At 48.7% G+C, this 23,722-nt stretch overlaps 1 protein-coding gene across 6 annotated transcripts in view; it reads left to right on the forward strand.

The window, feature by feature from the left end:
* Positions 1-23,722, forward strand: part of PRR14 (proline rich 14) — a 489,848-nt gene that overhangs the window by 266,238 nt on the left and 199,888 nt on the right. For all 6 annotated transcript variants that reach the window (XM_078652836.1, XM_078652834.1, XM_078652837.1 and 3 more), the window contains one exon: positions 20,334-20,437. In XM_078652836.1, coding sequence (XP_078508962.1) covers positions 20,334-20,437 — 104 coding nt within the window. The remainder of the gene's footprint in view (positions 1-20,333; positions 20,438-23,722) is intronic.

Genomic DNA, 23,722 nt, shown 5'->3' on the forward strand with positions numbered 1-23,722 from the left:
TGCCCAGCCTGAATCTTTTGCAGACACGCTGCTATACCATTCTCTCAGGGAATCTTGCAAAAAGATGGGGCCCCAATTCCCGGCGGAACCGCCGGCATTGGACACCCTCCAAAACCTGCTTGCGCGACCCTCCCCCAAGAAACTGGTGTCGAGGTTATACAACTGCATGCAGGAGCAGGCCCCGCTCACGGTAGCCACGGCCAAGTTGGCTTGGGCTGCTGATCTGGAAGTCCCTTTCACGGATGAAACATGGGAGTACTGCTGTCAACAGCTCACGGAACTGTCTCCAAATTATCGGCTCCGACTCATCCACTTCAAATTCCTACACCGGTATTATCGTACGCCGATACTGCTACACCGCATGGGCATCCGCACGGATGCTTCCTGTTGGAAATGTGGAGGGGAGGATGCGTCCTTTCTCCATGTGGCATGGAGCTGCCCCAAGCTGGGGGAATACTGGTCAGCAGTATTCACGGCTATCAATCAAATCACACATAGAAATGATACGCCATCACCACTCCTGGGCTTGCTGGGTTATGTCAAAGAGACTGATCCCTGCGACAGGAAGTTACATGCCTTGCTCCTCCTCTATGCCAAGCGGCAAATTTCACTACACTGGGGCAGAAGGGCTCTCCCCTCGTTCACGGGGTGGATTAAGGATGTGACATATGGACATGCGCAGCTGACACATTATTGGGAGACGATGCCAACCGCTTCCAGGCCTAATGATATCTGGGAACCATTCCTACAGTGGACTAGAGAGCGTGCGAGCTCGGCCGCCTCTGGACCATCGCCTGATGTGAGTGTGTCAGATGACATGGGTTGACTGTGTTGGTAACGAGTTCATGTGATTAATGCTCGGATGTCTCTAGCTGGAATAGGGCTGCCCCCGAACTGAGTTGCATTCTGAATTTGCCGCCCTATTGCTTTATCGACTGCTGCACTCCCTGGCCCCCTTAACCCTATTGAGATCACACGTCCAGACAGGTAGCCCCGATTGGCGGTACTCTTCCCCCCCCCCCCCATTATTTCCCCCCCCCCCTTCCCCCTCACCCTCCCTCCGTCTTTATGGAGCCAGTTTGGAGCCTGCCGCGTCCCCACTCCTCACTGATGCACATCTTTAATTGTTAACGATTCAGCGCAGAGATACGCAGCCCCGTGTATATATGGGATACTGTGTGGTTGATTACATGCACTTGCACCGTTGTTTGTTGTTCTCGTTTTCTTTCTGTTTGAAAGGAAAGGTTGGGTGGGGAAAAAAGCGCTGTTAGACGTACACTATCAATTGATAGCTGTAAAGGGCCGCCTCCGGCTGCCTCCTCTTGAACAACCTAGGTATTTCCTAGGACATTTGATGTTACACGGCGCTGGAAAATAATGTAAGATTACTTACCGTACAGCCGTTGCACTGCTCACGCTCACATATCTCCTGCGATGTATATTTTTCTGTGACCATTGAAACTGTCCGGATTATGCTGTGTCTCACTGCCCTAATGAACATTGAGCAATGTATATCATATAGCGGCCTGCCTCCGGGTTGTTGGCGTGACGCAGTGTAACCCTTTTACCTCTTTCTTGTACAATAAATATCTTACACCAAAAAAAAAAAAAAAAAGTGGAGAGTTTTTGAGGCATTAGAGACTGGTTCCTCCTGCAGGAACGATAACCAAGGCGATTCATTTAGCACATGAGGGGAATTTGTGTAGGAATCGGGCCAAATGAGAGTGCAAGAAAGATATTGGTGCCTGGAGTTCATCGAGAATTGGAGAGTGCATTCCAGGAGTGCTACATGTGTACTACCAATGACAAGTCACAAGTGACTCATAAAGTCCCCTTATCTCCTGTTGAGACACCGTACAGACCATGGCAAAAAGTTGGGCTTGGATATCTTGGGTCTATTTGAATTGTCGCCACCGGCTGAGCAGTATGTGTTACTTCTTGTTGATTGCATGTCGAAGTGGTTCTCTACTAGGTGTGTGAGCACAATAAGCCTGATAATAGTACTTACATTTTTGAGGGATACATTTGTCAGTGAAGGAATCCCAAAACAGTTTCTGACAGACGATGGAGGGCAATTTGTGTCTCAAGAGATGCAGTTCTTTTTTGAAGGATTTGGGTATCAGTCATCTCAAGACAGCTATGGTTTTGCCGCAAGGAAATGGCCTGACTGAGAATTAATCAAGTAGTGAAATTGTGTGCATATATTACATGAGAGAAAAGAATACCTCTAAAAAATGTTCTCAGGGAGACTTGGTGGGCACATCGCACCACTCCCAATGGGGTGATGTTGAAGTCTCCTTTTGAGCTTCTGAAGTGAATGGTGGCTTTTTCTAAACCAATCCTGCATGGATTTTCTTTGGAAAGATGGAGAGTGTTGAGAAAAGGAAAATAAGTAAGTTTCAATGTGAAATGTACGAACGTAAGTATAAAAATCGGAATGATCAGAAACTTTCAGTGAAAAATAAGAGATGGAATGTTGGGGAATTTGTCTGGATTAAGAAATCAGGCTTGAGCAGGAAAAAGGCTCACTCCGTTTCCTGGATCCTTTTTCTGTTGTCTATAAAGAAAAATGTAGTCACAGTACTGTCCAGATTGGTAAAATGTATGGATAATGGAATCAGTAATTAAAGTTCACAAGGTAATAGTGACAGTATACCACAAACAAGCATTTACAATGCAACGGTCTCGCCTTTGCAAAAGTTAGAGCTATTGGCATTGTAAATGACAATTTTTTTATTAATGTGTTGGATTTGAAAACAGATAAATAAATGGCATTGTCATTTACAATGCCAATAGCTTTAGGAATACGGACCTAGCTGAGGGGGCAGTTCATATCCTGTGTCACTAAGGAATTAGACACAATGGGTCCGTTCTGTGTAACTGGTGAAGATATTTGAGCCAAAAAGAATTTTTAAAAGCAAAGCTGTATACAGCGATGACGTGCTGTGCTTCTGTTATAAGCGGTTTGTGTGATAAAAATCTGCTGAACTAATGCAGGACAAATGATTAAAGTACAAATCCAAACAAACATTAGTCACGAATACATATTAAAATAATGGCTGGATAAAGTCAAGCGGGATTAGGGTTAAAAAAAAAATGGGAGCCTACACACGATTAGTGGCTCTCACCAGATATGGGACTTTAGGAGCAGGTAAACAAGGAGACTTTACAAGGCCAATGCAGACACCAAATTGGTACACAGTCCACCATCTGAGCCCAGGAGTCGGGTTGATGGGAGTTTCCTAGTTCCAAGTAGCATTTTGCAAACAAAGTGAGCCAGTGTACTGAAGTCTGAAGAAATACGGTCCAACCAGTCTGCTAGATGAGACACAAGTTCAGAAGATTAACAAATGACTGAGGCGAGTGCATTGCCAACTCAAATTATTAATGAAACCTCGTTCTGCAGAAGTCCTCTACAAAATTCAAAGTATTCTCATCAGAAATGAGGCCAACTTGCATCTGACTAGTAACCCTTCAATAAACAGCTGTTTGCTGATATCTGGGTTCTAACATCATTAAGTAGGGGTTAGGCAGCACCACACAAATTAGCAGTTGTGCAAAATTGATGTTAACTAGACTCCGGATGCATGTGTGTTTAATGGAGTGGAGTATCACCAGACTCCGTACTTTTGACAAATCTACGAGCTTAGTCTGATTATAATACTAAATTGCTCATGTTTGAGAAAACAGGCCTTTGGTCCAACAAGAGCACATCTTGCCTGCAGTAGAGCGCCAGATATATCATATAAAAGCTCACTGCACTTTGTTGAAGAACTAAATTCTATGGGCCTGATCAAAGTGGCAATGTTTCAATCCATCTTCCTTGCACGAATGTACGTTTCAGAATAAAAATATATATATATTTTAACACTGCACTTGCAATAATAGTGCATGTAATTTCATAGTTCTGTAACTAGTGATGCTACAACCCAACTCACTCATTCACCCCAGTAAGCGGCTAGTCTGCCCCGACAAACACTAGTCAATAGGTCCCATACGAGCCTAGTTAGGTGGCGGGAAACGCAACATGGCAGAGATTCGTTATTTTCATGCATACCTATACTAACATGCCACCTTGCATACACATCCCAGAGCTCCACAGGAGGCCTTTGTAAGCACCCAGACTTATATCCCCTCTGACGTCGAGTGGGTGGGGCTGTCTCGAGCGCGGGGATTACTTCAATGCCTAATCCTGGCTGCTTGATTTCAGTTATAAAAAACGCTTTGCAGAACGTAAAATCTGGCCGAAGCTTTTGAGATTTGATGGCTGGGATCGGAGGGGGGACGTAGTCACAACACCAAGGGAGGGTGGGGGGGATTCGAGGGTATGGAGAAAAGGCAAAACAGAGAGGGGAAGAAACATTTGAGGATCCTCAAGGGGGAAAGGGTAAAAGACGAGGGAATGGACAAGATGACGGGTCGGGGACCAGAGAAAAAAAACGACCGAGAACAGCAGCAAAATGGCGGGCAGGACAAAGGGAAAAGTAAAGAAGTCCATGATGCATTTCGGGGATCGCAGTTTCGCTTCTAACGTTGCATGTATGGACTCACATACCCATAGTGCTCTTGGTGTCCGTCACCCATCACCTAGGGCCACTTGACAGCTGTTGGTCTGTCTCGGATCTCCGGGATATTCTCATGGAAAGATTTGGGGTCGATGCTAGAGCTACCCAGTGTCATCTTAAGGACTTTGGAGGGAAGGCCACGAAATATATCTGAATATCTTTGAATTTAACTATGCATTTTCTGCAAATTCAAGCGCCATGGATGTTGCCAAGCATTATTGAATTACATGTTAAAGGATAAGACGGAGAAATAGAATTAGAACAGAGTTAAAGTTCGCTTTCCCAGAGGCCACCTCGAAGATGGGGGTCCTGAGCTTAAAAATATCTCTGGGGCTAGTGTTGACCACATCTTTTTTTTCCTAATGTTGCCACAGTCTGCGCTTTGATTGTGACTTTCTCACGTGCACATATTTATGATCAATTTCTGAGTGAATGCCAGATTGAGGTATGTTGCAGGCAAGCAGAGTGGTGTTGTTTTCAACGCTAAGAATGTTCGGGCCACAAGAATCAGCGTCTGTGATGGGCCGGTCTGCTTGAAATCCCATGGTGCTTAAAATGTACTACTTCAACACACACTAGTAATCTCACTCCTGCTTTTGGCGCTGCAAGGTCACTGGCTAGCAGAACTTGAACTGAAAGGGTCAAAATAAACGCCATTTTAAATAGTTACTTCAGAGACGAGCACTTACACACGTTGACCTTCCAGGCACCCTGATCTCATATTTTACCATTGGCCACCATGTGTACTTAATATATTTGATCCCATAGTTGGAAAACCATGTGGTTGTGATAACTTTTGCACCTTTGAGTAAAACCCCACTGAGCTACATTACTAACTTAGAGAGCTAGGAGGCAAAGTTCTACTTGAGAGGCTCAGAGGCTGCGTGAACTCTGCTTGCACAACGACCCTTCCTATTAATTTGGCTCACAGAAAGGCAAGCCCTGAAATAATTATTAGGAGTTATTGTTTTTTTGTTTTTTTACCCCCAATAATGGAGGTCTTCATTGGCCATACAAAACAACTTTGTATCTCCCAAATCACGCATTAAAGTACTAGACATTGCATATGGGATCAGTGTGAGGGAGGAGTTAATGGGAGGGTACTAGCACTCTTTTAGGAGCAAACAGATATTACGGTAGTGCTTACCAGCACAAGCAGTGCCATTGGGCGAATCTCCTCTTTTATTGGACCAACCCTGTTATCTGAGGACTTGAGCTGTTTTCCACATTCTGCTGTAAAGTGTCTGTCCATTTCCAGACAGAGGGACCAAGCCCTGGTGCGATGCACCCCCACAGGCAGGAGGCTGGTGTTTGTGTGCACCCGCTCGTACAGGAGACTTCCTGATTTCCGATGCGACCCTTATCAGGGAGCTCCTGGCGCAGCGCCGAGAAGCTTCAGGCCGGCGGGAGACAGGGCAAGTCGCCACCCGAGCACAACCTCAGACCATTAGCATCCCCCGTGAGATTCAGCATCCCTCCTTTCACCCCGTACCTTGCTGAACACCTCCAGGTCATCGTCCTCGTCAAAATCCAACGCATCAGTGCACAGGGGCAACGTGGCAGGTAGAGCTCCCGGGGGCTGGGCTGGGACGTGGCGGCGCGAGGGAGACGGGGGCGCTCCCCCAGTAGGTTCAACAGGCTGACATGGCCCCGGGCAGCGACTTCAGTCGTCCAGAGAGCGATTCTGACGGCTGCCTTCCAGCGCGATGTAAGGCATTGTGTTCAGGAGGAGGCAGCCATGCAGTGATCTTGTGTTTTTTCTCCGTATTTGGAGTGACGCCGGTTAGGCTTTATGTTTACTACTGTATGGTTTTTGTGAAGTCACTAGCTTGGATGGGCGCCATATATTTGGGGTTGACGCAGGTCGGTACGGGATGTGAAAGGATATATATGGGGTGTGAGAGGCGCTGGGTGATGGATCTGTTACGTGTGCGTTTCGAATGCAGGCACATATTGTGTTTTGTGGAATTGCAGCAGGCATGACTCGTGCGGGATTTCAAGTTTCATTTCACAGGAAATGGCAGCGCGAGGGGGGGGGGCGGGAACAAAGACACGGACAGTGGGAGAGGGTACGGACAGCGGGAGGGGGAGCAGGATACAACCACGCGGGACCGGGACGAGGTTAGCAATGAGGAAAAACATCGGTGTAAAAAAAAAAAAAAAAGTAAACGCCCACAACTTCATGACGGAAAAAAGGGACAGGGCTAAAAAAAAGACAGGAACGCCCACGAATCTGCTCCGAGATTTATTGACATCATTCTCTTCCAATCGCTAGCCTCCATTTATGGAGCTAGCCAATGGAAGAGAGAGGCGGGTTCAACCCCAGTACTAGGGACATAAGATCTCCCCTGCGGGACTGCGCAAGCGCAGCCTTTGCAGGCTTCGACCTAAAAAGACTAGACCAAAGCAATATGGTGTCGAGGCGAGGGGTTTATTTAGTTTTTTTCAATTTATTTTGTAAACTTTTTTTGTATTGGCATTTCAAATAAAGGACAACCTAGGCAGTGGCCTTCATCAATCAAGGGGGAGGAAGAGAAACGGAGGGACACAGAAGAGGAAGGGGGGGGAGGGGAGGTAAGGCATTGCGGCACATATATTGTATCATCAAAGAGTTACAATTAGAAAAGGGTTTTGCAGCATCATCGCTCAATCGGCAAGACAATAACATCATCAATCAATCATTCAGTGAATTTGTAAACCGCACTACTTACCCGTGAGGGTCTCAAGGCATTGAGGGGAGGGGGTGCTGCTACTGCTTGAAAAGCCAGGTTTTGAGGAGTTTCCTGAAAGTGAGCAGGCCCTGGGTCTGCCGAAGGTGGGTGGGGAGGGTGTTCCAGGTCTTAGCAGCGAGGAAGGAGAAGGATCTGCCGCCGGAGGTAGTTCGTTGGATGCGCGGGATGGCGGCAAGGGCGAGGCTGGCGGAGCAGAGCTGGCAGGCGGGGGTGTAGAAGTTGAGTCTGTTGTTCAGGTAGGCTGGTCCGGTGTTGTGGAGTGCTTTGTGTGCGTGGGTGAGGAGCTTGAAGGTGATCCTCTTGTTGACGGGGAGCCAGTGCAGGTCTCTTAGGTGGGAGGTGATGCGGCTGCATCGAGGGGTGTTGAGGATCAGGCGGGCGGTGGCGTTCTGGATGCGTTGCAGCCGTTGTAGGTGTTTGGCCGGGATTCCTGCGTAGAGTGCGTTGCCGTAGTCCAGTCTGCTGCTGACGAGAGCTTGGGTCACCGTTCTTCTTGTTTCGGTCGGGATCCATTTGTAGATCCTGCGAAGCATGCGGAGGGTGTTGTAGCAGGAGGAGGAGACGCCGTTGACCTGCTTTGACATGGAGAGGGAGGAGTCGAGGATGAATCCTAGATTGCGTGCATGGTCAGTGGGTGTTGGTGCTGTTCCCAGTGTGGTCGGCCACCAGGGGTCGTCCCAGGAAGAGGGGGTGGGGCCGAGAATGAGGACTTCCGTCTTGTCGAGTTCAGTTTCAGGCGGCTGCTCCTCATCCACTCAGCGATGGCCTTCAATCCTTTGTGGAGGTTGGTTTTGGCGGTGTGCGGGTCCTTGGTGAGGGAGAGGATGAGCTGGGTGTCGTCGGCGTAGGAGTTGATGTTCAGGTCGTGCTGGCGTTCCACTTGTGCAAGGGGGGGCCATGTAGACGTTGAACAGTGTCAGGCTGAGGGATGAGCCCTGTGGAACGCCGCAGATGAGGTCAGTGGCTTCGGATCGGAAGGGTGGGAGGCGGACTCTCTAGGTTCTGCCGGAGAGGAAGGACGTGGTCCAGTCCAGGGCCTTCTCCTGGATTCCGGCTTCTTGATGGCGTGTTCAATGTGCGGTGGCAGACCGCGTCGAAGGCGTCTGACAGGTCCAGGAGGATGAGTGCTGAGGTTTCGCCGTTGTCTAGTTGGCGCCGGATGTCGTCTGTGGCGGCGATGAGGGCTGTCTCGGTGCTGTGGTTTCGTCTGAATCCGGACTGGGATGGGTCTAGGAGGATGTTGTCCTCAAGGTGGCGGGTCAGCTGTGTGTTGGCGATTTTCTCAATGACCTTTGCCGGGAAAGGGAGCAGGGAGATGGGCCGGAAGTTCTTGGGGTCCGCCCTCGGCTCCTTGAGGAGGGCGTTTATTTCGGCATGCTTCCAGTCTTCCGGGAATGTTGCTGTGTCGAAGGAGATGTTGATGACCTTCCGTAGTTGGGGTGCGATGGTTGCGTCTGCTTTGTTGAAAACATGGTGCTGGCACGGGTCTGACGGGGATTCTGAGTGGATGGAGTTCATGACCTTGCGTGTCTCGTCGTCGTTGACGTGGGACCAGGAGGTCAGCTGGTTGGTGCAGGTGGCATTAGGGGTGGTGCCTGTCGTGGTCGGAGCGGACGGGGTGTTGAAACTGTCGTGGATGTCGGCAATCTTGCGATGGAAGAAGGTGACCAGTGAGTCGCATAGATCGTGCGAGGGCGGGATGTCGTTGGTGTTGGCGCTGGGGTTGGAGAGTTCCTTCACTATGTTAAAAAGCTCTTTGTTGTCGTGAACGTTGTTATCCAGGCAGGTTTTGAAGGAAGACCTCTTGGCTGTTCTGATGAGGTGGTGATGTCTGCGGATGGCGTCCTTGTGGGCTGTATGGCTGTCTGGTGTGCGGTCGTGGAGCCATTTCTTCTCCAGCTTCCGGCTTGTACGTTTGGAGGTCAGGAGTTCTTCGGTGAACCAGGCGGCTTTCTTTCTGGGGTGGTTGATGGAGAGTTTCTTTAGCGGGCGAGGGCGTGGGCGCAGTCTTACGGGCGGCGATGTTTGGGTCGATGGGGTCGGTGGGTGGGTTCTGGGCGAGGGTGGAGGTCAGCTGGTCCTCAGTGACTTTGCTCCAGCAGTGGCGAGGCAGCTGTTTGGTGCGGTGGTGTGTGGTTGGTTTCTTGAAGGTGAAAAGGATGCAGCGATGGTCGGTCCAGTGGAGTTCGGTGGTGTTGTTGAAGGCGACGTGAGTGCTTGAGGAGAAGATGGGGTCGAGCGTGTGGCCGGCGGCGTGGGTGGGTTCGGTGACGAGTTGTCGGAGGCCGAGGTTGGCGAGGTTGTCGATCAGGGTGGCTGAGTTGGCATCGTTGTTCTCGAGGTGGAAGTTTAGGTCCCCGAGGAGAATGTAGTCCGTGGAGGTGAGTGCGTGGGTGCTGGCGATGGAGTCGCTGAACAAGGCCCGGTGTCCGGGAGGTCTGTAGACGAGAGTTTCTCTGAGGGTGGTGTTGGGATCGGTGTGGATCCGGAAGTGGAGATGTTCGGCGGAGTTGAGGGAGTCTTTTGCGAGGGTGTGGACCTGGAGGGTGGATTTGTGGACGATGGCTATTCCTCCTCCGATTCCGTTGGTGCGGTCTCTGCGGGAGATCCTGTAGCCGTCTGGGATGGCTATGGCGATGTCCGGTGCCGAGGCCAGGTCTCGGTCAGGAAGGCAACGTCAGGGGAGGAGGTGTCGAGCAGGTCCCAGAGCTCAAAGGCGTGTTTGCGCGCTGTGCGGGTTTTGAGGAGTATGCAACGGTGGTGGTTGGGTCCGGTCCTTGGGGGCTCGGTTGTTCTGTCGCAGGTGAAGTTGCAGGTGTGGCAGGAGATTATTCCGTGGGTGCGTTTTGGGGCAGCCTGGAAGCAGTGGTGGTCTCGGCCGGTGTTGAGAGCGTTGAGGGTGTTGGCGTCGTATCGGCGTCTGGCGTTGTGGAGTGTGCGGGGTCCAGGGGGTTTGGCGCTGGGTGCGGTCCAGGCGCAGCCGGGCTTGTCTTTGCGCGTCTTCAGCACACCCACTGTGCGCGTCCGAGCAGCGGCCGCCATGTAGGGAGCAGCTGGGAGGCGGAAGCGGGGCGGCGAGGAAAGGAGCGGGACGAAAAACAAGAGAAAGTGGGGTGGGGGGGCTACGAGAGCGAGAATGGGGCAAAATAAGGCACAAACTATCCAAAAGACAAAGAGTCAGAAAGTAGAGTCAAGGAATCAAAGGGGCAAAAGAAGGCACGAACGATACAGAGGACAGAGAATGAGAAAGCAGAGTCAAGGAAACGGAGAAGAGCGCAGGGTCTGACCTATGGGGCAGCGGCGAGGAAAGGCGCGGGACGAAAAACAAGAGAAAGTGGGGTGAGGGGGCTACCTACGAGAGCGAGAATGGGGCAAAATAAGGCGCAAACTATCCAAAAGACAGAGAGTCAGAAAGTAGAGTCAAGGAATCGAAGGGGCAAAAGAAGGCACGAACGATACAGAGGAGAGAGAATGAGAAAGCAGAGTCAAGGAAACAGAGCAGAGCGCAGGGTCTGACCCGGGTCACGGCGGTGATCCGAGGCAGGCAGCTGGCGAAGACACGCGTCACACAGTAGCAGCACTTAGCTGGTGGAGCTGTCCGGCAGGAGGGGGGTGACCTGACCTGCAAGCAGGGTCAGAGATCACAATGGGAATCCAAGTGTAATGCGTCAGGGGGTTTGCACGACATGCCATCCCAGGGTTGCTGCCTGAAGGCGGCCGGCCACGACGCTGCAGTTTTGACCCTGTTTCCAGGCATCAGGTCTGGGGAAGATCAGGATGAGTGTCAGCTGAGGTGTTGTGGGGGGTGGCTTGGGGGAAGGGGCAACCTGTGAGTGGAGGCCCCTCCCACCCCATCGGCTGAGGGGAGAGTGTCTCTCAGTCTAAGATACAACAGTAATGGCTCCTAGATGTCTTTTGGGTGAGATGTTGTGGCATTAGATCCCTGTAGGCGGCAAGCTTTTCCTGGCAATATGCCGCGTCCTTCTGTGAAGAGGCAGCCTTGGGTGCGGGTCTCCTACCCCAGTACATAGTGCCCCGTCGCTTGGCCAGAAGTCGGAGCATAGCAGTGAGGCATCGGACTCCAGGAGGAACATCTTTGATATAACCCAGGAGGCTTACCTGCGAGGTCGGGGGGGGGGGGGGGGGGGGTGAAATGTCCCGTTATCTGCTGCAGGATTAAGTGCACCTCTGACCAATATTTTGCCAACTGTGGGCAGGCCCATGCAAAGTGAAAAGTGACAAAACAAAGCATGGTGTGCCTAACATTGCAGACAGTGTGCCTCAGCCACCAGTCCTATGCATAGCAGTTGTCAGTGTGCGGTACTGCTTGTGCAGAAATTCAAAATGTGTGAGCCACAGTCTATAGTTGGGTGATAAAGCAGCAGTTTGTCAGCAACAATACGACCATTGTTCATCTGTGAGAGGGGGATCAAGATCTAGGTCCCAAGCAGCACGGGCCACTGGTACACACACTGGGGCCCTATCTTGCATTATCATGTAGAGGCGGGTTACTAATTTGTGTGATATCATCAGCATACATGGAGACTAATATCTTGCGGGTTGTAAAGCTGAACCCCTGGTGGGGATGATGCTGCTTCCGTCAAGCCCCAGAGGCTCCATTGCGACCGCAAACAGGACTATGGCCATCGGTCAACCTTGGTGAGTGCAGCGCGTTATCTGGAAAGGGTCTGAGATCCTCCTGTTTAAGCGTAGTCTGGCCATGAGAAAGATGTAGAGTAAGTGGATGAGGCCCACAAAGCCTGAGCTGAGACCAAGCTGTGAGAGTAGGGGTAATAAGGACCACTCCAGCGAATAAAATGCCTTTGTGGCATCTAATAAGGCTGTGACCACAGCGAGCTGAGGCTCCATGCTATGCATGATGGCAAACAGGGTGCGAAGGTTGTGCAAGGGGAGCGTCCCTGCACATACACTGATTGGTCTGAGCAAACCATGTCTTGCAGCAAGGCGAGGAGGCGGTTAGCAGGGAGAATAGCAAATATTTTGTTATCAGTGTTTATCATCTATATATTTCAAGGAACACCAGACTTCAATACATGCAATTCAACTATATACATATGGTGTATATGACACCTCATAGATTAAATGTTACATACGGGGGTGAGATGCAGAAATGCCCGAGGTGTGCCTATGTGGGTGCCAGTTTCATACACATGACATGGAGTTGCGGTGTAGTACGATTGTACTGGGAGGGAATTTTGGCCAGGATTAAAGTTGAATTGGATAGGGACCTGGCGCTGTCTGTTGGAGGTCTGTTTGTGTGGGCTTTTCCCACGTCCTCCTAAGTGAAATCATAGACCTGGCTTTGGGCTTAGCTAAGAGACTGATTGCTCTGATGTGGAAATCCGCTACGGGACCCCAGGTAGCTAGTTGGAACAGTGAGGTTATTTGTTGGACGGGAGCAGAGTCCAGAGCCTTGAGTTGGGAGGGGCGAGCAGATTTATGCAAAGAAGTGCTGGCGAACTGGAAAAACCCAGAGCAAACCAGTAATGCCATTGTAGATGAGGTGAGTGTCCGCGAATGACTTGCACTTGTCTCCACGTGTGGGCCTGGCTGTAGAGGACTTGACAATACACAGCCTCCCCTTCCTGGGAGTAGGGCCGGGTGAGCCTGGGAAATCATGAGCAGTGAATGTGGGATGAAGCCCTGTGGAGTAGGGGCTCATCGCCGCCTCTTTTTCTCCTCCTACTCCTTCCTCTCTCCCCCTTCCCCCTCCCCCATTCGGATGACACAAGCGAGGTACAGTATATATTGCATAACTGCTAAGTCTCATTACTGCACTCCTGGACACAGGCGCGCCCTTTGTTCCCCCCCCCCTTGACATGCAATGTTCTCTTTGTTCCCTTCTTTTTTGTTTCTTTGGTTTAATTCTCATATTACTGGAGTGTGTACTTAAGTCCAATAGGTTGAGTGTATGTACGCTGAGGACAGTGCCCGATCCGGGTATGAAAACGGAGTTGCCCATCGAGACAGGGCGAGGAAGCAGCGTTAGACCGGGATTATGATAGTCATTTACGGGGGCGGCGGGCTGTTGTGCGAGCAAGAATGAGCTGATACCAGTCTCGAATATAAGATTAATGTTGATACGTCCTACCCCATGATTATCGTTGTAATGTGTAAAAACCTGTCTAGTGATACATGAACACTACATTGAAATGTTGTTGTTACAAATATTGTGTAGTGCAAATGCGGAAAAAACATAAATGTTAATAAAAAATGTTTTAAAAATAAATAGTGTTAATCTATAATGGCCTATACGAGCGCACCGATTTAATGGTTTATGAGGCTTGCCTATCTGGACTAATACTACTTCATGAAGTGAAGGCGGCAGCTCTCTGGTCTCCAGGCCCACCCTGTACATTGCAAGGAGATGCGGGATCAAGTGGGCAGCATATTCCTTGTAAAAGGAGGTGGTAAACCCGTCCAAGTTGGGCACTCAGTCGCAGGGCAGGCATTGTATGACTTGGAGGCCCCAGTCCCCTTGGAGTCTAGGTACAGGCTATGCGCTCAGTCAACTCACAGGAGAGCTGTATGCTGTCACAGTAAGCCTTGAGCTTCTTTCCATTCAGTGACACTTTGGCACTGTAAAGTTGGGAGTAGGAGGAGGTCATTGTGCAGAGCAAGGCGGTGTGGGTAGATTGCCCATGGACTACGGACCAGTTGGCCAGTGATCTCCCATCTCCCAGGTCGGTCTCCCTCCCCATATCGACACGTGGTTGTCTTTTGTTACATATACTTTGTCTCAAGTGTTTCCTCTGCTTCGTACTAGACAAGCTTCACACGGATATCCAGCATGGTGGTGGTTCTCTTAGAAGCATAATACTCTAGTTTGAGTGCCCAAAGTTCACACTCCAGCATAGCAAGTTACGATCTATTGCTCTGAGAACTGCAGTTTGTTTAGCGATGCACTCCCCTCGAATCACGGTCTTAAAGGCCTCCCATAATACAAATGGATAGGAAACCGATCCCTCATTATTGGCAGAGTAGTCAATGATTGCAGTGCAGATGTCTTTCCTAAATACAGTCATGTAAGGCCCACAGGGCTAATCTCCAGGTGAAAGCAAGTGTGGTGGCCAGCAAAGGGGAAAGTTCCTGGAGGACGGGAGAGCGTGCGTGGAAGATGTGATACCCTGGTGGTCCAGGTGAGTGCATTCTGGGTGAGCAGCCAATAATCTATGCACAACCATGCACCAGTTGCCGATGTGCAGGCCACTTATGGCCTGTGTCAGGTACCAGGCCAAGCTCTTGCGTAGCAGTATGGCAGTACCTTGCGCATAGACGTGTGTCCCCGCACACCAGCCTCCCCACAAATGTGAGCCTATCAGCGGAGTGAGGTGAAGTTCTTGGTGAAAGCAGATGTCAATATGGTGTCTGTTGAGATGAGCATGAATTAGGCTAGCTTTCCATTGGTCATTCGAACCATGGATGGTTCCAGGTCAGGCACTGAGTTGTGGTCATAGCAGTGTTGGAAGGGAGGTGTCATGTAGCCATGTGGCCTGGCCAAGATTGGACAAGTGTGTGTCCTGTGTGAACTCACACAGGTACCCTGCCAAGGAAGTCATGTAGAAAGTAAAAATCAGGGCCCTCGAACTTTAAAAACAAACTCTCCCACCACCCACTCCAACCCAGAACTAGGTTGAGTATCCCCAGCCCACACCCCCACACGGAACCCCATTTTGTAAAACAACATGCCTGATGGGTGTCATCCCGAGAGGCAGCCAGGAGCCAGGTGATCAACACAGTCTCAAGAGGACCAGGCGGCCAATGTGACGCAAGTGGGCCTGGGGATGGTTTGGTCTGGGTAGTGTGGTCAAGAAAATATTAACTTGGAGAGCACGAGTATGCGATCGGGGTTATCGTCCATCGCAGGAGCGAGGATGTCGTCAGCAGGTCAAAATGGGACTTTCCACCATGCTATATCCGCAGCTTGGCTGGGTAGAGAAGAGAGTAGATGATGTCTGACTTTTGTAGGATGCGCTTGGCCGGGATGATTTGGCAGGCCCTCTGCACTGCCATGGTGAAGTCCGAATATTATTAGACGGTGTTGCCTTGATACTGGACAGATCTACATTTGTGGGCCAGACAGAGGACTGCATTGCGATCCCTATAGTTGAGGATTCGGGCCAGATTGCCTCGAGGGAGGCGCTGCGCAAGGGATCCATGCGCTCGCTCTATAATGATCACATGCGAGAGTGCGTCTGCGAATAGGGCTCGCAACATGGTTTCGACGAAATTCTCCATCCTATCAATGACCATGGACTTGCCGGGAGGGCGCCTCTACATCTTCAATTTTGAGCTTGATGACTGTAAGGACTTGGTACATTCACAGCAGGTGTTCATCCACGTTGGTTTGAGCATCCTCCACGTCGGACATCCAGGCCTCCAGCTGGTCCAACCGGTCGTCATGCTTGTCCATGTGCTCCTTCACGCGCTCAAGGCAGTTGCTAAGGAGGTTGATGATGGCATCAATGGTCAGTAAACTGTTCTTGACATTCAGCAGGATTTCTTTCATACCGTATCTGCTTGCAGTGTGCCGTGTAGTTGTCTGGACGGTTCCTCTGTAGCTCGCTTTGTCTCGGTCTTGCGTGTTTGCCGCTTGTCTTTGCATGCCAGTTTCTACTGGCACACTTCTGGCATCCCCGTTGCTTACAGGTGAGCACAGCAGATTTTTTGGGAGGATTGAGAGGGGCTAGGTCACCTTCTGGGTCTTCAGACGGGGCACCTCCTGCACCAGTCAGCAGCACCACACGTGTTCTCTGGGAGTGCCCCGTCCCACCATTGCACAAGTGGTGGGCAGTAGGATGCAGTTTCCACCGAGAATAGTATTAGGAAATGGCCTGCCACACCCCAGTGCCTGTGGGGGGCATGACTGGGCAGGCACCCGGGCCAAGAATGGCATTGTCGGTGATCAGCCAGACAGCTGCAGTAAGGTAGAGTAGAGATTTGTCGAGGGAGGCCCTTTGTCCAGTTGCCACCGAGCTGCACGTTAGTGTGCGGTGCTCGTCTGAGGATCTACAGATGGAACCGGTCCCACCACTCCTCAGGACCTATTTGGGGCATGAGCAGGCCAGCAATATGGGAGAGTGATGTAGTCCGTTGCCAGCAAGGTAGGGCTAGGGTGTGCGACGCCACCAGGATTGAATGCATGGGCCCAGTGCAGTACAGTTTAGGTTCCATATGCGGCAGGGGAACCGGGCCCGATAAGGCCAGACAGGGTGCTCTGTCAGTAGGGCAGCAAACATTATCCCCTGGGAGGGTGGGACTCGGTGTGGTTCACGCGAGCCCCCGAGTCCATCAAAGCAGTACCAGGCGCTGCTGCAGTATTCAGCAGCTGGCCCACAGATCACTTTGTCCTGATAGGCCTCCACAACACCCGCCGGCCGCCTGGCCCAGGCCACAACAGAGGATCACTTACCTGGCCTGGGCCGCAGTGGGGGAACTGTCAGGCAGAGGCTGCCACAAGCACAACCGCTCCTCTTAGGATTCAGTAGTCCAGCAGTGGCCAATGGCACTCTCAAGGCGCCGGTGGCAGACTAGCCGCATCATGGCGCACCTACGCTGCAGGCCTGGCTGCCCGTTCCAATCAGCTCTACTCACCCAGGGAGTTTTTGTGGGGGAAGAACAGTGCCCGCACCACTCCTGCTTCAACCGGGCCCACTCTGGTACATCCAGCGGGCCAGCAACCAGCAGCAAAGGCTCTCCGCGGCCCAGGCGACGAAGCAAGGGCTTGTGTGGATCCAGTTTCAGTAAAAGCCTGGGGCTGCCACGCTGCACACCGCCGCCCAGTTCAAGTCGCTGGCCGCCCTCACGGCATGCACAGGATCTTCGCACAATTCAGTTCAGCGACCCAGCACCTAGAGGTGTTTGTTCAGCTCCAAGAAGAAGACAGTAGAGTCCAGATGTAGCGGATCAGTGACTGATTAATTCATTGACCTTCAGAGCTGTTAAGCAGCAGTCATCTTGCTGCTGGGCTCACTAGCACCCCCAGAGAGCGGTATCTTTGTTCACATCAAGAAAACATCCAGCCTGAGGAGGAGACCTGTGAGATATGATGTTTTTGTTATGTATTAATAATTCTTACGTACATGTGGTTGTGTGATGTGTTCTGTTAATATTTTTAGTTATAACTGTTTGGTGTTATTTTGCTACAGTTTTAGAAGCAAGATGTTTTTACTAGATTGGTTACTTCTATATTTCTATTTGTACAAAGGGGGATGTGTAATGGCTTGAGGGTGCGTGCATGTACCAGAGGTTCACGTTCTAGAAGTGTGCGGGATTCCAGGGATGAAGGTTAGTAAGTTGACATGGGAGCTGAGAGGAAATGGTAGAGAGAGGAGCTATTGGTGGTGTTATGCGAGCATCTACAATGAAATTTTCCATCATCATTATCACAGCTATATTGTGGTGCTTCCAACTTAACATTTGGTCTTTGAATAGAACCAAACTACTTACTATTCAGAAAAACTCCTGTAAAGGAAACTTTTCAAAGAAGTGTATGATGAATGAGCGAGCAGATGTGAAGCAATTGGGTGAAATCTGATAGCTAGACTCTACATCCTCTCAAACCTCAGTATCCAATCTAGCACTGTATATACAATTCAGCAACCTTCCCTGGATGAGTAGCACTAGCCCTAATGACAAAGAATCTATGCACCTGAAACCACTAGTTCTTTTTAAAAAGCGTTTCTTCATCTTCTCAATATGTAGTAAAATCATCAGAGGTGTATATTTAAGTAGAGGTCTAACGTGGTCACAATGCAACAAATGTGGCACAACAGGAGAAGATTGAAGATGAGTAAACAAGGCCTACTAGGTCAAAGCTCCATGTTACTTTTAGAAACCAGCTTCCCATTGCATACAAGCTAGAGCCCTCAGATTAATATTGCAGTCCACCTTCCAACCCATTTTGACCTTCCTTATTCTCGGAGTGCAAAGCAGATTGTGATTACTAGATCTCAGGTGGCGCACAGGGCGGTACAATTCAAGTTTCTTCTTGAGGTAGGCAGGGCCATTCACCTGAAGAGCCTTAAATACCTTACATAGCAGCTTGAAAATAGCTTGTTTCCTAATAGGAAGCCAGTGTAATTGGCATAGTAGCGGTAAAGAAAGGTGCGGGCCGGTTTATTGAGGTCAAGGCGTGCTGCTGTATATTGTACCACCTGGAGTCTTGATAGTAAGCCTTCCCTTATTCCAACCTGCAAAGAATTGCCATAATCCAGTCAGCTGACCAGGAGCGACTGGATGAGGGTTTTTCTTGCCGATAAAGGGATCCAGGGTAAGATCTTTCTAAGCATCCGCATTGTACCGAAACAGGTGCCCGACAATGTCTTTACCTGTTCTTCCATCGATAATTTATTATTGACTCTAATGCCTAGATTCTTGGCACAATATTTTGGGGAGGGCGCCTCTCCTAGTTCAGATGGCCACCAATCCGGGGTCCACAGTTCCTCAGCTTTACCAAACAGCAGCATCTCTGTTTTGATGGAGTTAAGCTGCAGAAAGTTCTTTCTCATCCATCTGGCTATATTTGACATACAGTTTTTTAATTTTACTTTGGTTGCTGCAGTGTCATCCTCAATAGGGCCTATCAGCTGTGTGTCGTCAGCATACGATATAGTCTCAAACCCACACCTTCTGATGACTCCGCCTGTTATGTTATTTGATGACTTTTCTGTGTTTTTGGCCTGTAACCCCATGCTTCTGTACTTTACGACTTTTTCGTGTATATTCGTATATTTATCCCATGCTTGTTCTTTCCCCCATATTACTGCATTTATAATGTGTCCTGCTATTCATTATGTATAATCATCCTTGATCATTGTAAAGCGCTGGGATATCCGCAAGGATCTTGTTCAAGCTCTATAAAAGCTTCAAAATAAAAAAAAATAAAAATAAAAACTAGTTAAAAGGGCTGGCGCACCGTAGATATCAGTAGGAGTCCAAGGGCTCAAAGTCTGTGAGTTTTTAAATCAGACCTGGTTAATAAATCCTAAGAAAAACAATTATTTTGTCTGAATAATCAGGGTTGTGTGCTAAAATTGCTAGGAGACACAGGTCCCTGGATTTAATTAGTTATTTCCTCAACTCCTCATTCGTCCTGCTCTAACTGTGAAGAACATTGCAAAGATGAAGAGCTGGAACTTCTGTCCAAAAATTCATCCTGGTGGCTTTGGGCTGAATTATTTTTGGTTATGTGATCCTCTGGGATTGTTGATGGTTTATTCTTAATTTTATGCTGTCTCTGGATTTTTGGTTCCGGCAGAAGTTACTTATGACAACGCTTGTACTACTTCTTGGACTTTGACCTCAATTGACAGCCAGCGTTTTCTTGGTCAGATAGGTATATCATTAATATCCAACAAGAGTAGGAGTGCTTTACATTTTATCATTGTGCTTCAGCACAATGGATTTCTTCATTATTTTGTTCTGCGATAATGTTTTCCCTTCTGTATTCCCCTATAATACTGGGTATCTGCAACCCCCACCAAAATTCTCATTTGCACATTGTTCTTCCATGAGCTCTTTAATTTCTAGGCATGACCATACCTAGATATTAATTGCTTGCCCTTTCGGCCTATTTATCGTTTCCCCCTCCTTCTGTATTATGTGCCTATTTACCATTTCCCCCTCCTTCTGTATTATGTGCCCTCCCATATTGCTACCTGTCTTCCTGATTTTTTGTTCCTGGTTGCCCTCTTTCACAATCAGGCCCTCTTTGTCTTCAAGTTGTCATTTTCTTTTTCTAGCCCTCTGTTAGTCGCATTGTTTTTTCTAGCCCTCTGTTAGTCGCATTGTTTTTTTTGTCAAATGTCTTTGCTCTGTGTGTACTATGTTTCTCTAGCTCGTTCTTTGTATTGCTGTTCATCCCTTCTGTGGCCACTTACTGCTTACTCCACCTGCCTTTCTAGCTCTTTCTCTTCTTCTCTCTTACATAGAATCTCTCCTTTTATCTCAATCTGAAAAGCTTAGGCTATTCTGTTGTAAATTTACCACTGTGTCATTTTAAATCTGCCAACAGGGACCAGATGACTAGAATGAAGGAATTCATGACCGGATCGATGGATTCTGGTGTCTTGCCTTTTACTTCTCATCAAGCATCTCTACCGGGCATTAATTATTATGGTAAGTGATGTGTAGTCTTCCTGTTTCTAACCTGTTAGTTGTCAGTACCACAGTGACACACTAACCTTCAAAGACTCACTTCTGTGTTTTCAGTTTTTCAGAAAGTAAACAGGCCAACTCTCAGAAGTAAATGGAAAAGGAGCTTTGTGTTTGTGCATACTCGACCTACTGTGGGGTTGCAGGTTGGGCAGAGTGTTTTGGATTCTGTTTTCTGTATTGTTTTTCTCTGTTCATAGTTATTCCTTTGGGCCTCAAAGTAGACCATGACCTGGGTTTAGAAAGGATCTCAGTTGATAATGTCCTCTTTGTTACCAATATTACTTTATCCCCCTGGTACCATGTCAATGTGATTCAAAAGTGTTTTTCCTTTTTCTATGTACGCATAAAAATGACACATCCTCAAAACATCTGTATATAGTATACCAAAAAGAGGTATACCATACCATACAAAGAGTTCCAAGGTGCTCTCTTGGTGCTAGTGTGGTCGAGCAGCCTTAGGCTTATCAGAGAGGAGTGTTAGAAATCAGCTGATAGCACACATTCAATACATGATATGCACGACTCAGTAAGGAGATTCAAACCACTTGATAAAAATAACACTTATGTTTATATAACTTTAGGCACCAAGATCATCAAAATCAGGTAAGTACATTTTGAGTTATGAATATGTATAGTTTTTAATAGTTGAATTTCTGGAGCGGTAATGTTATCTATGGAAGAAAGACCTACACTCCATACAAGTACTTTACAACGACTTACAGAAACAATCTTCTGGACTTAAGGTGATTATGGGGGCAGGGTCCAAGGCAGCACCATCAGGTCACCTCGGGCAGTACTGGGGTGGCCAGGTGCAGAGATGCTAAACAGTGTTGGTGTCCTGTATAAGTCAATGGGGATCAGTCTGGTCACAAAGAGGCTGCATGCTGGGACTAGGGGACCAGTCTGGCTGAACCAACAAGGAAGCTCCGGTCTCACGATGCTCGGGGTCGTTGGGACACCATTGGTACTCTACTCCAAAGGCCAAGTGCAGACACGTGGTCTCCGACTTTCACAACCGTAGACACTCGTGGTAGAGGGATGGCCTTCACAAAGAGGTGGTAGGCGGCGCGGAAATTCTACTGTTGGCAAACCCAAGATGGACTTCTTCTCTGGAGGGTCTGGTGACCACGCTGACACCATTTGCCCACTTCAACTCGGGCTAGGGGGCACGGGTGCAGTAGTGCTTTCCGGGGTCAGGTTTTGGCAGTCCGTAGTCCTTGCATGTTCTTTTGGGGTGCCTGCAAAATGCAGGGGAGCAGCTGTGCCATGCCAAGGAAGTCCATGGGTCTAGTGTGAAAGCTGGAAGTCCTGTCAGGCTTCTGGAGGTGCAGACTTGTGCAGGATGAGTAGTCTTTGGCACAGTTGTCAGGAACAGCAGTCTGTCTGGCAGGGTTGCTTGCTTTTGCGGCTGTTCAGTATCCTTCGTCATTTTTCAGGTCGGCAGGATCTGATTTCCTGGTGCCAGTGGCTCCCCGGGCATTAGGGGAGGGGAGGGTAGTAGCCAATGGGCTACATACCCCTGGGGTCACCACACCCCTATATGACCACTTCCAGTGGGAAGTAAGTAAAACCCTGTCCGAGAGTTCTTAATTCTGTCATCACCAAGATGGCAGGCTTTTAATTTTTGCGTCCACATCTAGTAGCCCACCTTATAGGTGGAACTAGCCTAAAGGGGAACACACCTCTCTAACTAATCCTGCATGAGATAATGCCAGATTGTCAGGCGTTAAGCAAGTACATTAAGCACCTTAATGTTCAGAGAAACTATTGAGACCATTCATGATACAAAATAGTTGTACTTTGCAAAGTAGTGGGCTACATCCATAAGTTCCTGACAAAGCTTATTGCCCACTCAAGGACAGGTTGTAAATCACCTGGGAATAAATTGCCACCCCTACCTATTTTTCTGCCAACCTGGAACATTCCTTCAAAAGTCCATATAATGAATTCCTGTTTATTGGAAGTATTTCCAGTATTGAGAAAACAGTAAGTATGTCTCCTCAATTTTCATTTTGTTATCAGAAGGTGAGAATCAAGCGCATCACACAAACCTTCCACTTCACAATTTATTTCTCGTTTGACCCCTTTAGTGAATCGCCATCTTCAACTTTTGAGCTCTTTTTCTTGATGTGACATCTACCAGGTCATTCTAATAAAACCTCACTGTGCATTCAGATTTGCAGTTAGGAATCTAATTGATGATGTATCATCCCACGTATCATGGGTGACAGTCCAACGTCCTTAAATGAGAGCCTGCAATTAGTTTCCTTCTCTCCCCACCACCACCCAAAGCTGATGGTCAAAAAGGCATCTACATCTGTACCATAAACTCTGCTGCTTCCGACAGTCGGACACCTTCGCTCAGGTTGTTTTTTTTGTTGACGAAATGAGAGAACCCCCAAGCGACCCAGATTTTGATGTTTACTGGAAGAAATAATATAGCACATAAGGTGGAACATGGTTTTCCAAGCCATGTAGAGGACTTTTATCCCTTCAATGGAATCTGCTATAACTTGCTTTATGTTGGTGACCTGAATATGATCTTCAACATTTGTAATTGTACAGATTGTGGTGATTACCATTGGGTGGTGGGCTCAGAAAGTCCTCTTTCTGGTGTAGATCTTCCATCATATCTCTTACATTTTAAGACTTAAATCACCAGACTTGTTGCTTAACCCCTTCGGCGCTGATGACGAGCTCAGCTCGTCATCAGTTGCGCCGCTCGCACGCTGATGACGAGCTGAGCTCGTCATGTAACGCGGCTTTTAGAAAAAAGCCGCGTAGCGCGAAAATCGCCGCAGCGCGCATGCGGTTAATAAGTGTCTGGGTCACAGAGTTCATTACTTGGTTTCCTCAACACATCATCTACAATGTAACATCTTGCCCTAAAGGCTGATTTGTGTTTTTTTACTTGAGATGTTTTTTTTCCTTTCGAATCAGTGTTAGTAGCAGTCTATCCTCAGACAATGGCATACCAGGATTCAATGGCAACAAACCAGGACAGTGGAGACGTGGTTCTTTGATCATGAGATGTCACTATCAACAGTGCTACTGGTTTGTTTCTCCCAAAATCTAGGCTTATGCATCTAGGCATACCTTCTTAGTAGACTGACAATTCTCTCACACTTCTGGAAACTGAGCCATTTCAACGCTTTCCCCCTCTTCCACTAGTGGGCACACAGAAGATTAACCAGATTGTCTCGATTCAGAAACTTAAGTGCAGTTTTCCGCCTCACTAATTTAATC

Source organism: Lissotriton helveticus, chromosome 7 (genome assembly GCF_964261635.1).
Source record: "Lissotriton helveticus chromosome 7, aLisHel1.1, whole genome shotgun sequence".
NCBI lineage: Eukaryota > Metazoa > Chordata > Amphibia > Caudata > Salamandridae > Lissotriton > Lissotriton helveticus.